The 14,903-nt window shown below is 44.8% G+C and overlaps 1 protein-coding gene across 2 annotated transcripts; it reads right to left on the bottom strand.

Annotated features, from left to right (window-relative positions):
* Positions 1 to 2,902: 2,902 nt before the first annotated feature.
* Positions 2,903 to 6,597, bottom strand: lum (lumican). 2 transcript variants are annotated; one of them, NM_001140062.1, is given in 3 exon segments: positions 2,903 to 4,460; positions 4,725 to 5,605; positions 6,551 to 6,597. In NM_001140062.1, coding segments are annotated over 2 exon segments (1,029 nt in total). In that variant the 5' UTR covers positions 5,599 to 5,605; positions 6,551 to 6,597; the 3' UTR covers positions 2,903 to 4,305.
* Positions 6,598 to 14,903: the final 8,306 nt, after the last annotated feature.

The following is a 14,903-nucleotide window of genomic DNA, read 5'->3' on the forward strand; positions in this document are numbered from 1 at the left end:
CTCTCTCTCTCTGTTTGTGTGTGATAAACAGGGCAGGCCCAGGGAGGACAGGAGCAGAGCGGGGACATCTGGACCCAACATCTGGATCCTGCTCTCTGTGGAGAGAGAGAGTGAGAACGAAAAGGGAAGATGGAGAATTGAGGGGGCGAGAGAATAGAGGGATATGGGAAAGAGAGTTGGGAGAAAACTTGCCCCCCAAGTTTTCTGAGCAAAAATGATTTTCATTGTTGGATATAAGAATATAAAAACAGTTCGTTATTTTAATTTAGGAAATCTCTTCCCAAGTATTCTCATGCATAGTACAGAGACACACAGATTGTATACAAATGTAAGCAAGATTTAAAATTATTTTGTTTTAGTCAAATATTATATCTGTTTGGGCTTCTTGCAATCAATTTGCAGTCTACAAATGATTTGTAATTATATTCCAGCCCCTCGACCATCCGCTCAAGAAAAAAATCCTCCCATGGCTGAATCTAGTTGATGATCCCAGGAATTGACTATTCAGACAGAGAAAATAGAGAAAGGAGGGAGGGAGAGAGGGGAGACAAAAACACTTAACAGAGGAGGAAAGAAAGAGCAGAGTGAGAACAGCTGGAGAAGGTGCCTAGGATGGGCCTTTGAGCCGAACGTCCTGGCCAGGCAGCTGATTAAACTTTCATTAAACATTTCCAAAGGCAGGGAAGAGGATGTGCGGGCCATGACTTTATGAAGGGCTTTATTGTCTAGACACAGCAGCAAGAGCTCCAAGCTATTCTCCAACGGAGGAATGGCGAGGAGGAAGTGGAGGAGATTATATTGGATTTGGGATCAGTAAGAATGGTTGTGCAAAAACACAGTAATGTCATCTAGGTAATTTAGGGGTTTTATAAATCCTGCCGCCCATGCTTCAATTGGTTCAAATTTCCGTAGTACGTCATTTGAGGTAGGTCTCTTGTTTAGGTCAAAGAATATCCAGGAATATTCTAGAGCGACTAGACATATAGAAGCACCGGCACAATAGCACTCAGCCTACAGTGAAAGAAAACCACTGTGTCAAATATAATATAGCCCTCTCAACGATATTATTTGTGCAAGATGAGCAATTGCAAGGTGTGATTGACTATAACAGCGGGATCTTATTACGAGTAACAGGCTGGAAAAATTGAACGTCTGGCAACCCTTTAAGTGATACTCGCTAAAGATGTTTAGCTAATTAGCTGACCTGGAGCCTGTAGAAAGTGTCTGCTGTAATTAGGCATGCACAAGTTAGCCGACACCACTGATCCCAGCACAGAACCCATCCAAAATACGACTTTACATAGGCAGGATGCTAACAGTTCACTCCTACTACACATTAAAACAGAAATGTCTTCAGTATAAAACTACACAAGAAAACCAACAGATGCATATTTCCACGTGAGGGAGTAAATGTTTTAAAGTATCCCTCCCGCAACACCGGCACTTTCGTGATTTCTCAGCCTCGGCGTTTGAACTGGAAGAATTATTTCACCAAATTAGTCCAACGTTCCTCACTCTGGACGGTATATTTTTCTGTGGACTGTCTGCCCCAGGAATTTGCCATGTCTGGTCATTGAAAAAGATGAGGAGGAGTGTATGGGATAACGGCTTGGTACAATATGAGAAACGCATTAGTCCACTGGTTCTGCTCATCCATCAGCTCTTCCCTGAAATCCCCTCTCCCTATCCCAAATGGACTCCCCCAGTCCCACCCACCCTGGACACTTTAGAGAGGTTGTCAACATCTCCAAAACCATCTGCAAAAATAACCAGTGCCTACGTGTACACCTGTTTGGAACACGTAGGCACTGGCTTACGTGTTTATGTAATTCTGATGGAAAATCACCACTGGGCCATACTTTAGTTATGATCCTGTGTTGGAGGTGGTGCACACTGCACAAATGACTCTCAAAGCACTGAGTGTTCTGGCACAAAATGGCCGCCAAAGATCACCTAAGTGGCTGCTTGACCTGTTTGGCGTTACTTACTGTTGATTAAGTTACAGGCATCCTTCTGTCAAATCACCATGTAAGGAACACCAAAAACCTGTTTACCACACATCATTACATCAAAGCTAACCGTGTGAATAGTTACAGCTACCTCAACTGAGCATTTCAGCTCTGGTTTCCAGTCAAACCCTGCAACCCCTGCAGCCCTCCAGGACCATAGGATCTACATACCTACATGCCTGCACTGGCACAACATCCACCCACCCATCCACCAAACCCACCCACCAAACCCACCCACCCACCCATCCACCAAACCCACCCACCCACCCACCCACCCATCCAAGGAGAATATGGAACAGATCAGAATGTTCCACTTGCTATTCATGTGCAGAGACACAGCATGACACTGGGAGAAGACCCATTTCCTGCAGGAAGAGAGTTGCCAACCATCGTGGTGCAGGCCCAAACACAACACATTAACCCCTAAAACACAAACCACTCAGGAAAGCTTAAAGTAAGAAGCAACATACATGTGTCAGTGTAGGGCCTGGGGGGTAAGAGACTAGATAGATCCCATTCTTCTTGTGTCACGTGTAGGGCCTGGGGGGTAAGAGACTAGATAGATCCCATTCTTCTTGTGTCACGTGTAGGGCCTGGGCGGTAAGAGACTAGATAGATCCCATTCTTCTTGTGTCACGTGTAGGGCCTGGGGGGTAAGAGACTAGATAGATCCCATTCTTCTTGTGTCACGTGTAGGGCCTGGGGGGTAAGAGACTAGAGAGATCTCTTTCTTCTTGTGTCACGTGTTTTGTGTATGTTGTCATACTGCAGACACATTTACTGTCTGTTTCCTCAGGAAACAGTATATGGTAAATGTAGTCATTCAAAAAAATCTTCTGCTGAATTTACGACTGAGTATTATAGGTTTAAAACAAACATTTGCCACACATGAGTATTGGAAATGTAGTTTATTCAAATGTATTTTATGTCCTCACAGTAAATTCACCAGCGATTACTGAGTCAAAAGCCATAATGAAAATAAATCTGGATATACTCTGCCCAAATAGCACATGACATTCCACCAACATTGCCACAACAGAGCAAGATAAAGTTAGCGTCACAACAAATTGTTGTTATTCTGATAAAGCTATACGGGCAAAAGCACACATCAAACATGGCAAACAAGGTAACCATGAATGGACAAAAACTTCAAATGCTAGCTTTTATTATCATACAGAGTTACCATGAGATGCATGCAAGCAATGCAAATGTTGTATAAATGTCGGCATAACAACGGTGATCTGCAATGAATGGGCGATTGACTCTTATTTAACTGCATAATAACTAATTAAAAAAACAGTAAATTACTTCAACAGAGCTATTCAGTGTCAAGCCTTTTAATCTTGTCGATAAGGATTATTAAAAACGTGTTTTTTTTTAAAAACTTTCCCCCCATCATTCATACAGAAAGATGGGTAATATGCCATAGCTTTTGGCATGACATATGAGTTTTAATTTGGTTCCAAAAGTGTTCCACTGTTCAACATTCCCCAGTAGACATTACACCAGAGTACACAACACAGCTCTCTTAGATACTTGTATTCCTTACCTGCAGGTCTTTTGCACAGCAATATGATTCTGGGAGTGTACTGACTAAATACAAGAAACCTTTAAAAAACATCATGACAAACATACAATAGAGGATTGGACAATGCATTTATTTGCAAGCGAGATTTATTCCCATATTCCTCAATGTACTTGTCTGAAAACAACATGTGCCACTACTTTTGGAATGTTTGAAGTGTGTGAGCTGCTTTTTCATTAAAGCACTTCATTCAGGAATCACTATGTTCCTATATTGTCTCTTTTGCACAAGAAAAGGCACCTGTTGTTTGAAACAAGTACAGACAAGTACAGTTCAAGTGCTTTTTACGAGGCACTGTTACAATATATTGTGACCAATTGTTTGATTTGCCGCAAATTTGGGTAAAACTATTGGTACAGGGCCAGCCATTTGCTACGGCCAAAATACCCTATGGTTGTCATGAGAATACCTTTGTTATGGGTAATATGAAAGGACTACCGATGAGTTGACAGAGGTGACCTCGATTTCGCCGGTAGGGGGAAGGATGCATATTTAGGGTTGTTGCAAACACTGTTGCTCGGGTTCATTATCCACACTAGCATTCCACTTAGAATAAAGAAACATATTGGGCAGATACTCTGAGTAGTATGCTATTGTAGATATTGAAATATAGCCACATTGTGTATATCGGGGTTTGAAGGATTAGTTTAGGGTAGGTCGTGGTGCCCGGGGAGGGTCACAGAGGGAGACTTGCGGATGAGGGGAGGGTCCTTAGTCGAAGATGATGTCAGAGGCCTGGCGCAGGCAGTTGGAGGAGTCATGGGGTAGGTCGGCATGTGTGAGGTTGTTCCCATCCAGACGCAGGTGCTTCAGTCTGGAGTAGTTCAGAGGGCCAGAGAACTTGCAAATATTTTCCAGGTTGAACTCTGGAAGGGTGGGAAGGGGTTTAGTGAACTGACTCATACATGATTCAACATTTCCTACTGTATGTACACATTCTACACCGATTGCCTGGCACTTGCTGGAGGCAGACTTGAGGATAGATATGACTACGATACGAAAGAGAACAGAAAGAGAACAGAAAGAGAATGTTGAAAGAGAGAAAAGAGAATAGAGAAAAGAGAGAGAAGAGAAAGAGAGAAGAGAAAAGAGAATGAAAAAAAAGAGGAAATACAAAGAAAATCACTCACTGTTGATTTCGTTGACCTGCAGATAGAGATGCTCCAGCTGTTCGTTGATCTCAGGGATGGACTGCAGCTTGTTGTAGGACAGATCTAGCTCGATCAGGCTCGTCACGTTGAACACGCCCGCCGGAATCCCTGCGTCCGTCATCTGATTGTAGGCCAACCTCAGGTACGCCAGCTTGGGCAGCTCTTTGAGGTCCCCGGCGGCGATGCTGCTGATGTCATTGTGATCGCCATAGAAAGTCTCCAGTGAACTGGGCATGCCTGAGGGCAGCTTCTTCAGCTTGTTGTTGGTCAAGTCTATGGCCACCAGCTTGTTGAGGCCCTTGAAGACCCCGTTAAGAGCTTTAGAGGTCAGCTCGTTGTTCTGGAGGTGGACCGAGGTCAGGTTCTGCATGCCGGCCAGACTCCCTGCGGGGAACTTGGACAGCTGGTTGTTCATCATCTTCAGCTCGTCCAATGACTTGGAGGGAGGGATCACAGCTTCCGTCAGTTTGTTGAAGCTGAACAAGATCTTATGAAGTCCGGTCAGCTTGTCGATGGTTCCCTTGGCCACCTTCTCATTGGTGATCTGGTTATGGTCCAGGACCAGCCAACGGAGTTCAGCCGTGACGTTGTCAAAGACCCCAGCCTTGATCTCCTCGATCAGGTTGTTCTGCAGGTACAGGTACTTGATGCCTGAGGGCACAATGGGCACAAACTTAAGGTTGCGGGAGTCACAGTACATGGCAGTGGGGAAGTTGATGGGGCACTCGCATTCCTGGGCACAGTTGGCGCTGGACGGGCCGTACTGGGAGGCCGGCTGGTAGTCGTAGTCATCGTACTGACCCACGGTCAGGCTGACCAGCACGGCAAAGATGGGGACACGGAGGGGAAACATAACTGTACTGGGGAGAGGAAAACAGACAGAGGGAGAAAGGGAGACAAAGAGAAAAACGTAAAGTGAAACGGGGAGAAAGTCAGCAAAAGTTTGTCTACCGCATCTTGAACATTTCCTACATAGTCTTACCTACTATTATCCTGAGTGGTACTTTGATTTTAAAATCTACAGAGAACAAACTCTATTTGAACAGTTAAATACATGACATTTCGATTGCATGATAGACGACATAAACTGGTAAAGAATGGACTTGTTACAGATTCCAAGTTAGAAACATTCATCTCAGGCTACTAGGGTTCCCTGAGAGAGAAAAAAACATCTATTGAAAAAGCTCAATTGACCAAAACTATTCATGAATCCCCCTAACACAGCAATCTGGTAAAACCGGTGAACTGCAAAACTCTTTAAAAAAATAGGCAGATCCCCACTGTAAATACTCAGAACTATCTATGAACCAACAATGCAGGTTTTTCAGTGAGCACACACTTTATAATGTCAACAAATAAAGGCAATAAATATCATCATAACATATTGAAACTTTTAAGATGATTTAACTCAATGTGTTGATTTAAAGTATGACATGTAATCACATGAGAATACCGTACTGCAAATGCAAACACATTAATGCCTTTGACTAACAAGACTTTGACTAACAATAATGTGCATCAATACAGTGTATTCATTTTATAAATCCATTCATGCCATGGTGCAATATAAGAACAACACATTGTCCAATGCAACATGAAAAGCATCAGATAACTTCGAAGTACAAAATTCTCTCCACTCCTTTCCCTTGTCAAGTGACAACTAGTTAACCCTGTATCACACACAATCCTCCCCCAGAGTTTATCTGGGACTGGGATAACTATTAATCCCAGCATGGAAAGACCAAATACCTAGGGACAACCGAGCAGGAACCCTTCAGGAAATGACAAGAGTCCATTCCTCTTACCTTTCTCTTCTCTCTCTCTCTCTCTCCCTCTGCGTGTGGGATGGAAGGTCAGCAGGTAAGAAGACTGTGGTTGCTCAAAAGCCAGATGTCTCTGGAGAGAGGGAGGAGAACGAGGGAGAAAGGGAGAGGGAGGGGGAGATAAAGAGAGCGAGAGAAAGAGAGAGCGAGGGAAAGGGGTGGGAAAGCTTCTGCTTCTTCAGATGACTGTAGTCCCGGATTGATAGAAGACAGCTGCCCAAACTGAAGTCACACTGTAGTATACAAAGACGATGGAATCAACATGAGTTTTTAAGGCATTGAGAATTATGGGCTCTGCCTGACCAGTCACCAGGATACGAGGTTCGCCTCATGCGTGAATGAGAATGCGAAGCCTCACAAAGGACACATGGCATCATATATATCTGTCATTTTTCCTCCCTCTCCACCAAACAACCACCTCCCTTTCTTCCTTTCCCCTACTAACAAAAAAAGCGAAGTGGATACAAGTTAAAACAAAAGGTTCCTGGAATGGTAAAGAAAGTGTGTGGAAAAATTCTGTCCGCAGCCAGAGCCAACTGCCAATTATTATGCAGCAGCATGAAACCTTATATAGGGTCTCGGAAAAAGTGACAAGGTCTTAGTGGACCAGAAAAGGATTATAAAACAGCCTATGCTGAATCCCAAATTGACCCCTAGCCCCTAACCTAACGTAGCAGGAGTAAGAAGACTTCTGAGTCCCCACATCCGTTTGTCAGGGGAAACGGAAGTTAGGTTGAAAATATCCCTGAAAACCATAAACATCCGCTTTCTTCCGAGCCCGTGGAGAGTGCCTAGCCCCTAAACCCTAACCTAATCTGCCTCTTCATGGTAAACACATGGTACCATAATAGAGGAAAGTAAGGTGAGGCAGACGTCCAATGAATTCCATATGTCCCCAGCAGAGGAGGCTGGTGGGAGGAGATATGGGAAGATGGGCTCATTGAACCCGTATCAAAAACATCAAACATATGGAAACCACATGTTTGAACCTGTTTAATTCATACCATACCAGCCATTACAATGATCCCGTCCTCCTATAGCTCCTCCCGCCAACCTCCTCTGGTCCCCACTGTAAATCACTCAAGTGCCGTCAGACCCCCTCCTTCTCCTCCCCCCTCCATTTATCTTCACACACTTCAAAGTGCTCTTCATCTCCTTCCATATCCAACTATCCGTCTGCAGACTGCACTGCATCTACAGTACACGTTTCAAGACAATGGCTCTTCTAGAAGATTTTGTTGAAATTGGTGAAGAAGACTGACACTGTAATGGTTTCCCATTTTTACCTTTCTTTGTTTATGTTCAATTCTTGCATCACTGCAGGGCTATCGTCTGGATTCAATTGGTCACAGTCCCATGTGTATCTCCACGAACATGCCTTTCAATAGTCACTAGTTACCACAGCCACAAAATCATAAACCCCACCCATTTCAAAAAAATATCTTATTTAAATGTGATTTTAAACCTAACCTTAACCACACTGAAAAAACCATATGCCTAACCCTAACCTTAAATTAAGACCAAATAAGTAATTTTAGTTTTCAAATATTTTTACGATATAGCCAATTTTGACTTTGTGGCTGTGGTTACTAGTGGAAACCATAGCCGTATTCGAATACCCATACTTCATGAGTATATACACTGCTCAAAAAAATAAAGGGAACCCTTAAACAACACATCCTAGATCTGAATGAAAGAAATAATCTTATTAAATACTTGTTTCTTTAAATAGTTGAATGTGCTGACAACAAAATCACACAAAAATAATCAATGGAAATCCAATTTATCAACCCATGGAGGTCTGGATTTGGAGTCACACTCAAAATTAAAGTGGAAAACCACATTACAGGCTGATCCAACTTTGATGTAATGTCCTTAAAACAAGTCAAAATGAGGCTCAGTAGTGTGTGTGGCCTCCACGTGCCTGTATGACCTCCCTACAACGCCTGGGCATGCTCCTGATGAGGTGGCGGATGGTCTCCTGAGGGATCTCCTCCCAGACCTGGACTAAAGCATCCGCCAACTCCTGGACAGTCTGTGGTGCAACGTGGCGTTGGTGGATGGAGCGAGACATGATGTCCCAGATGTGCTCAATTGGATTCAGGTCTGGGGAACGGGCGGGCCAGTCCATAGCATCAATGCCTTCCTCTTGCAGGAACTGCTGACACACTCCAGCCACATGAGGTCTAGCATTGTCTTGCATTAGGAGGAACCCAGGGCCAACCGCACCAGCATATGGTCTCACAAGGGTTCTGAGGATCTCATCTCGGTACCTAATGGCAGTCAGGCTACCTCTGGCGAGCACATGGAGGGCTGTGCGGCCCCCCAAAGAAATGCCACCCCACACCATGACTGACCCACCGCCAAACCGGTCATGCTGGAGGATGTTGCTGGCAGCAGAACGTTCTCCACGGCGTCTCCAGACTCTGTCACGTCTGTCACGTGCTCAGTGTGAACCTGCTTTCATCTGTGAAGAGCACAGGGCGCCAGTGGCGAATTTGCCAATCTTGGTGTTTTCTGGCAAATGCCAAACGTCCTGCACGGTGTTGGGCTGTAAGCACAACCCCCACCTGTGGACGTCGGGCCCTCATACCACCCTCATGGAGTCTGTTTCTGACCGTTTGTGCAGACACATGCACATTTGTGGCCTGCTGGAGGTCATTTTGCAGGGCTCTGGCAGTGCTCCTCCTGCTCCTCCTTGCACAAAGGCGGAGGTAGCGGTCCTGTTGCTGGGTTGTTGCCCTCCTACGGCCTCCTCCACGTCTCCTGATGTACTGGCCTGTCTCCTGGAAGCGCCTCCATGCTCTGGACACTACGCTGACAGACACAGCAAACCTTCTTGCCACAGCTCGCATTGATGTGCCATCCTGGATGAGCTGCACTACCTGAGCCACTTGTGTGGGTTGTAGACTCCGTCTCATGCTACCACTAGAGTGAAAGCACCGCCAGCATTCAAAAGTGACCAAAACATCAGCCAGGAAGCATAGGAACTGAGAAGTGGTCTGCAGAACCACTCCTTTATTGGGGGTGTCTTGCTTATTGCCTATATTTTCCACCTGTTGTCTATTCCATTTGCACAACAGCATGTGAAATTTATTGTCAATCAGTGTTGCTTCCTAAGTGGACAGTTTGATTTCACAGAAGTGTGATTGACTTGGCGTTACATTGTGTTGTTTAAGTGTTCCCTTTATTTTTTTGAGCAGTATATTACATATACTATTAGTTCATTTTAGTATACTGTAAACAAACAGTATGCTTTCAGTTGAGCGTACTAGCTCTTCTGCTGTCTACCGGAAGTTGATGCTGTTGCTATGCAACCTATTGCTAGCTAGTTAGCATAACAAATTACTAGTTAGACATTTTACGACTTCGGGTGTGTTCTTAAATTCAATGTGGAGTGCCAGAGTGCCGACGTTTGCCGACGTTTGCTTGACACCGACCATTTTCAAAGGGTGTTTTGCCAACGTTTACTGACAGCGGCCATTTTCAAAAGGGTGTTGAGCACTCGTAAATGCATTATTCTGCACTGTGGTACACTCAGACGAGAGTGCTCTGAAATTGGAGAAGATAGTCAGACCGAATTTACGAAAGCACCCGAATGTCCATTGTGAACGCACAACGACTATACCATTTAGCAAAGCTAAGAATGACTGGAATAATCAAGTCAATAAACGCTGGGTAGATAGATAGCCTATAGTTAATATACTGGCAACTTTGACATACCGGTGCATACTGCTGTAATGATATGCTATGTGGTTCGTAAAGATATCGTAGCTAACAAATTGTCAGTCAACATAACGTGTAAGGTAACTTATTTGAAAGGTCATTATTTTATTACATTGCTCAAACTTTTCTTAACATTTGTCATAATTAGTTAAAGCAATGAATTTGTATCCACTCTCGTTGTACTTCGGCTGAAAAATTGCATTATGGGCCCTAAAGTAAGGAAATAGTGTCCTCTGCGTGTACACTTCATATTTTGGTGACATCCGGGAACTTTTGGCATACTAACTATATCCATACTATGACCAATAAACATACTATATACTCAATTCACGTGACAAATTGTACGGTTGGTGAGGTTAGTATGAGTATTCGAACACAGCTCATGCCTTTCTGGTGGCCATCTTAGATTGAAAAGACTTCCCGCGTCAACATTGGACTGCAGAGATGATTTGAGGAGGAGCATGTGTGTACTTCTTTTTTGAGCATTTCCAAAGGAACCACCGTGGCCTACAGCTGTGTAGCCTATCGCTACAAAAACCCATGATTCATTTAACAATGAACATTCTTCTTACTCACACCTAACCGAATTGCTCAAGATTCTCGACTTGACAAATTGAAATTGCAGTAGCTTCCAGACACTTCTGATAAGACTAGCATCCTCGTAAGCTTTGACCATATGTATTGCTTTCCAACCGTTTTAAAAAGCCATGTCCTTGCTTGCTTCTGTGTTCACCTCCATCCTTGTCTTTAGATCATTTTCTTCTTCGGTCGTCCCAAACTAAAGCAACTGTCCCTCGATTTCTCCTCCATCTCACCATCCATCTAGTTGAAGGCCTAGGTCATGGTTTTAAGTGGAAACATGACCAAATACAAACAATGTAGTTATTACCTCCGCAAGGCAATCAAACAAGTAAAGCGTCAGTATAGAGACAAATTGGAGTCGCAATTCAATGGCTCAAATACAAGACGTATGTGGCAGGGTCTACAGACAATCACGGATCACAAAAAGAAAACCAGCCCTGTCGCGGACATCGACGTCTTGCTCCCAGACAAATTAAACAACTTCTTTATGCGCTTTGAGGACAATACAGTGCCACCAACACGGCCCACTACCATAGACTCTGGGCTCTCCTTCTCTGTGGCCGACGTGAGTAAAACATTTAAACGTGTTAACCCTCGCAAGGCTGCCGGCCCAGACGGCATCCCTAGACGCGTCCTCAGAGCATGCGCAGCTGGTGTATTTACGGACATATTCAATCAATCCCTATCCCAGTCTGCTGTCCCCACATGCTTCAAGATGGCCACCATTGTTTCTGTGGTGTGAAGGTGAACGGAAAGGCTGGAGCAACGAACCGCCCTTGCTGTCTCTGCCTTGCCGGTTCCCCTCTTTCCACTGGGATTCTCTGCCTCTAACCCTTTTACAGGGGCTGAGTCACTGGCTTACTGGTGTTCTTCCATGCCGTCCATGGGAGGGGTGCGTCACTTGAGTGGGTTGAGTCACTGACGTGGTCTTCCTGTCTGGGTTGGCGCCCCCCCCTTGGGTTGTGCCTTGGCGGAGATCGTTGTGGGCTATACTCGGCCTTGTCTTAGGACGGTAAGTTGGTGGTTGGAGACATCCCTCTAGTGGTGTGGGGGCTGTGCTTTGGCAAAGTGGGTGGGGTTATCTCCTGCCTGTTTGGCCCTGTCCGGGGGTATCATCGGATGGGGCCACAGTGTCTTCTGATCCCTCCTGTCTCAGCCTCCAGTATTTATGCTGCAGTAGTTTATGTGTCGGGGGGCTAGGGTCAGTCTGTTACATCTGGAGTATTTCTCTTGTCTTATCCGGTGTCCTGTGTGAATTTAAATATGCTCTCTCTAATTCTCTCTTTCTCTCTTTCTGTCTTTCTCTCGGAGGACCTGAGCCCTAGGACCTTGCCTCAGGACTACCTGGTATGATGACTCCTTGCTGTCCCCAGTCCACCTGGCCGTGCTGCTGCTCCAGTTTCAACTGTTCTGCCTGCGGCTATGGAACCCTGACCTATTCACCGGACGTGCTTGTTGCACCCTCGACAACTACTATGATTATTATTATTTGACCATGCTGGTCATTTATGAACATTTTAACATTTTAACATCTTGACCATGTTCTGTTATAATATCCACCCTGCACAGCCAGAAGAGGACTGGCCACCCCTCATAGTCTGGTTCCTCTCTAGGTTTCTTCCTAGGTTTTTGGCCTTTCTAGGGAGTTTTTCCTAGGGAGTTTTTCCTAGCCACCGTGCTTCTTTCACATGCTTCGCTTGCTGTTTGGGGTTTTAGGCTGGGTTTCTGTACAGCACTTTGAGATATCAGCTGATGTACGAAGGGCTATGTAAAAATAAATTTGATTTGATTTGATTTGATTCCCAAGATAGCTAAGGTAACTGAACTAAATGACTATTGCCCCGTAGCACTCACCTCTGACATCATGAAGTGCTTTGAGAGACTAGTCAAGGATCATATCACATCCACCCTACCTGTTACCCTAGACCCACTCCAATTTACTTACCGCCCCAATAGGTCCACAGACGATGCAATTGCCATCACACTGCACACTGCCCTATACCATCTGGACAAGAGGAATACATATGTAAGAATGCTGTTCATTGACTACAGCTCAGCATTCAACACCATAGTACCCTCCAAACTCGTCATTAAGCTTGAGACCCTGGGTCTTGACCCCGCCCTGTGCAACTCGGCCCTGGACTTTCACGGGCCGTCCCCAGGTGGTGAAGGTAGGAAACAACACCTCCACTCTGCTGATCCTCAACACTGGGTCCCCACAAGGGTGCGTTCTCAGCCCTCTACTGTACTCCCTGTTCACCCATGACTGCGTGGCCATGCACGCCTCCAACTCAATCATCAAGTTTGCAGACAACACTACAGTGGTAGGCTTGATTCCCAACAATGACGAGACAGTCTACAGGGAGGAGGTGAGGGCACTCGGAGGGTGGTGTCGGGAAAATAACCTCTCACTCAACGTCAACAAAACAAAGGAGATGATCGTGGACTTCAGGAAACAGCAGAGGGAGCACCCCCCTATCCATATCGACGGGACAGTAGTGGAGAAGGTGGAAAGTTCCTCTGCGTACACTTCACGGACAAACTGAAATGGTCCACCCACACAGACAGCGTGGTGAAGAAGGCGCAGCAGTGCCTCTTCAACCTTAGGAGGCTGAAAAAATGTGTCTTGTCATCTAAATTCCTCACAAACTTTTACAGATGCACAATCTAGAGCATCCTGTCGGGCTGTATCACCGCCTGGTACGGCAACTGCTCCGCCCTCAACAGCAAGGCTCTCCAGAGGGTAGTGCGGTCTGCACAACGCATCACCGGTGGCAAACTACCTGCCCTCCAGGACACCTACAGAACCCGATGCCACAGGAAGACCAGAAATATCATCAAGGACAACAACCACCCAAGCCACTGCCTGTTCACCCCGCTATCATCCAGAAGGCGAGGTCAGTACAGGTGCATCACTGCTGGGACCGAGAGTCTGAAAAACAGCTTCTATCTCAAGGCCATCAGACTGTTAAACAGCCATCACTAACATTGAGAGGCTGCTGCCAACATACAGACTCTAATCACTGACCACTTTAATAAATGGATTTAATAAAGGTATCACTAGTCACTTTAAATAATGCCACTTTAATAATATTTACATATCCTACGTTACTCATCTCATATGTATATACTGTATTTTATACCATCTATTGCATCTTGCCTATGCCGTTCGGCCATCGCTCATCCATATATTTATATGTACATATTCTTATTCCATCCCTTTACATTTGTTTGTATAAGGTAGTCGTTGTGAATTTGTTAGATTACTTGTTAGATATTACTGCACTGTCGGAACTAGAAGCACAATAATTTTGCTACACTCGCATTAACATCTGCTAGCCATATGTATGTGATCAATGCAATTTCATTTGATTTGATGATACTGTAGTGGACTTGGGGTGTGCTGACCTTAGAAGGAAGGGAAAGTTACACGGTTAGCTGGACGGTTAGGATTAAAGAAATGGAAAGATCTAGCTGCTCATTGAATGCACGCCTGTTGCAGGTCTAAGTAATGCAGAATGTTTAGACATGAATACCAGTTCAGACATCTGAATCCATGTCCTCCACCCTGCACTAGTGGTGGCCTTTACACATGACTTTTACATGTTGATCTGGTCTCCTAATTAGACACCTCTACCACCTCCTCTCTGCATCTTGCTACTGCTATTTTAGTAACCGGAGACAGACCCCCTAAAGAGGTGGTGCTGTTTATTCTCACTAAGCTATTAGCATGATTAATTAGGGGTCAAGAATGTATTACCTGTTAACGATCAGTAAACACAGTGATCTACTTTGGGGCTGGGTGGTTAAATGTGTTACGTTTATCCAAATACGTTCCCTTAGCTGACAACATTCAAAGGGGGCATTCTGGCATTGTACAAGCCAATTTATTGTTTCAATCATCTCTCGAAGGACAAAACATTGACAAAAGGTGGAAAATATACTGTTATGAATCCTCCAGAAAACAGTGCAATCCCACTGGTTGAATCAACGTTGTTTCCAGGTAATATCAATGAAATTACGTTGA

This window comes from Salmo salar, chromosome 17 (assembly GCF_965601325.2).
Source record: "Salmo salar chromosome 17, fSalSal1, whole genome shotgun sequence".
Taxonomy (NCBI): domain Eukaryota; kingdom Metazoa; phylum Chordata; class Actinopteri; order Salmoniformes; family Salmonidae; genus Salmo; species Salmo salar.